The following is a 2,567-nucleotide window of genomic DNA, read 5'->3' as shown; positions in this document are numbered from 1 at the left end:
TGTACAGTCAGTGTTTGTTGTGTCTTTTTAGGACCACAGGAGGTTCAGGACTCCTGCCATCTGCAGGCAGAAAACAAATCTCAACTTAAAGTAACAAAAACTCTGATTACTCACTTTGTTCTCACCTGAAAACCACAACTGTTTCTGATATTTGGAAATGTACTAACAGATGTAATAAAATAAAATAAAACACAAACAAAATACAAAATAAGATGCAGTCATTTGATATTCAAACAATGAGTCAACTTTATTTAGATATTTATGTAAAACTAAACAGAGCTTAAAATCAGAGTCACAAGACGTCTATTGACACAGTTTGATCCAGAATCTGATATTTGTCCAATAAATAATGACTGACGTCCTTATGTGATGATTGATGATGATAATCACAGTTTACAACAACATTTGGTCTGACAAAGCAATAAATGTAATTAGTTAGCTGAATAAAAATCCTCCTGTGGAGTGATATCCTCCATTGCAGATCAGAAACAGGAAGGGGCAGCACCCAAACAAACTCCAACAATACAAAACAACAAGATGATAAAATAGCTTCATAAAGACATTTGATCTCTGGACACAGAAGAAATGACAACAATGATCTCTCCAAAACAACAATGAAAAAAAAAAGGAACTGAAACTAAAATAGACCAACTGGACCTCAAATCACTGCTGACTATTCAGGTTTAATGAACTCAGCAGAGGATCCATCAGGACAGGAAAATGAAAAGTAAACTCTAATCACAGCATATGGAGGCTGAGTGAATCTGGTCTGGACTCTGTGGAGGAGAGTCATGGTTTTAGAGACGCTGTAGAAAGACAGAATACCTGCTGTCTGATCCAGATAAACTCCTATTCTGGAGGAAACTGGACGTGCTAATGGAGTTTTAATGTTGTTGTGATGAAATGTGTAACTGTTTCTGTCATAATATAACGACCAGGATTGGTCATTGGATCCCAGTCTTTCTGTTCTGCTGATGTTCTTGTATGAAACGGCTACAGCTCCTCCTCCTCTCCACTCCACCTCCCAGTAGCAACATTCAGTCAGACTCTCTGTACTCAGAACCTGATAACATAAACCATCAAATCTGTCTGGATGGTCAGGATAAGACTGTTCATGGTTCACAAATGTTACCTTTCTCTTCCCCTCAGATAATAATAGAAATCTGTTTAAGGTGTTTGGATCCAGAGTGATTATTTGTGAAAATTTTAAGAATCCATCTCTGGTCTTTGGTTCTGGTTCTGGTTTTGATTCTAAATCACCGACTTTAATGGATCTTAGTGAATTTTTTCTCCATGTGTCTCCCGGGAGGTCCTGTGTTTTGTCTCTGACCTCTGACACAGCTGCTGTGACGTCGTTAAAGTTTTCCTGGGGTTGAATCTCAGATAATAACAGCTTCTTGTGTTCTGTGTTAATAATATCCAGAGTGATTTCTTGGGAATATTTTAAGAATCCATCTCTGGTCTTTGGTTCTGGTTCTGACAGAAGAACATTCACATCAGTGACCATCAGTGAGATGTTTGTCCATGGGTCTTTCAGGACGTCCTGTAGTTTGTCTCTGAGCTCTGTCACAGCTGCTGTCACGTCCTCAAAGTGTCTCAGAGGACGGATGTTGATGCTGGATGAGTGTGTCGACTCCCTGAGTGCTGGCAGTGAGGGGTAGTTGAGGAGAAACTGGGTGTGATCCTCTGTGTGTGAGAGCTGCTCCAGCTCAGCGTCTTTCCTCTTCAGCTCAGTGATCTCCTGCTCCAGCTTCTCCTGAACATCTTTGACTTGACTCACTTCAGTTTCCTGCTGGGATCTGATCTGCTGCTTCACCTCAGAGCTTCTTTTCTGGAGGAGACGGATCAGCTGGGTGAAGATCTTCTCAATGTCCTCCACTGCTTTATCAGCAGAGACATTGATGGCCTCCACCTCCTGTTGAAGCAGCTTCACATCTTTCTCTTGGTCCTGGATTCTCTGATGGATTTGTTGTCGACTCTCCTGGAGCTTCTTCTGCTTCTCAGCTCTTTCTGCTGCAGCTGGGACTGTTTCATGGCCTTTATGTTCATCCATAGAGCAGAGATAACAGATACACTGCTGATCAGTACGACAGAAGATCTTCATCACCTCATCATGATGAGAGCAGATGTTGTCCTGGAGAGTCTTGGACGGATTCACCAGCTTGTGCTTTTTAAAAGCAGATAATTGATAATGAGGCTGGAGATGATTCTCACAATAAGTAATGAAACAGACCAGACAGGACTTAGCAGCTTTCATCTTCCTCCCAGTGCAGACATCACAGGCCACATCTTCAGGTCCAGCATAGCAGTGATCAGCTGGAGCAGCTTGGAGTCCAGTCTTCTTCAGATCCTCCACCAACTCAGCTAACATGAAGTTTTTCTCTAGGTTAGGCCTCGGTTTGAACTCTTTCCTGCACTGAGGGCAGCTGTGGATTTCCGTCGGATCTTCTCCATCCCAGTGATCTTTAATACAGTTCATACAGTAGCTGTGTCCACAGGGAATAGTCACCGGATCCTTCAGTAGATCCAAACAGATGGAACAGGAATATTTACCTGAATCTATCTTA

At 42.0% G+C, this 2,567-nt stretch overlaps 1 protein-coding gene across 1 annotated transcript; it reads right to left on the bottom strand.

The window, feature by feature from the left end:
• Positions 1-652: 652 nt before the first annotated feature.
• On the bottom strand, positions 653-2,563 carry LOC106943680 (E3 ubiquitin/ISG15 ligase TRIM25-like; the record flags this gene model as incomplete). Its single annotated transcript, XM_015026989.1, has 1 exon — positions 653-2,563. A coding segment is annotated over one exon (1,890 nt), but the record flags the coding sequence as incomplete, so codon positions are not given.
• Between the last annotated feature and the right edge of the window lie 4 nt (positions 2,564-2,567).

The sequence above is a fragment of the Poecilia latipinna genome, unplaced genomic scaffold (genome assembly GCF_001443285.1).
Source record: "Poecilia latipinna isolate Pla-1442-1.1 unplaced genomic scaffold, P_latipinna-1.0 Scaffold5692, whole genome shotgun sequence".
NCBI classification, from domain to species: domain Eukaryota; kingdom Metazoa; phylum Chordata; class Actinopteri; order Cyprinodontiformes; family Poeciliidae; genus Poecilia; species Poecilia latipinna.
Note: the sequence above shows the minus strand (reverse complement) of the source record. Positions and strands in the feature narration are given on the sequence as shown.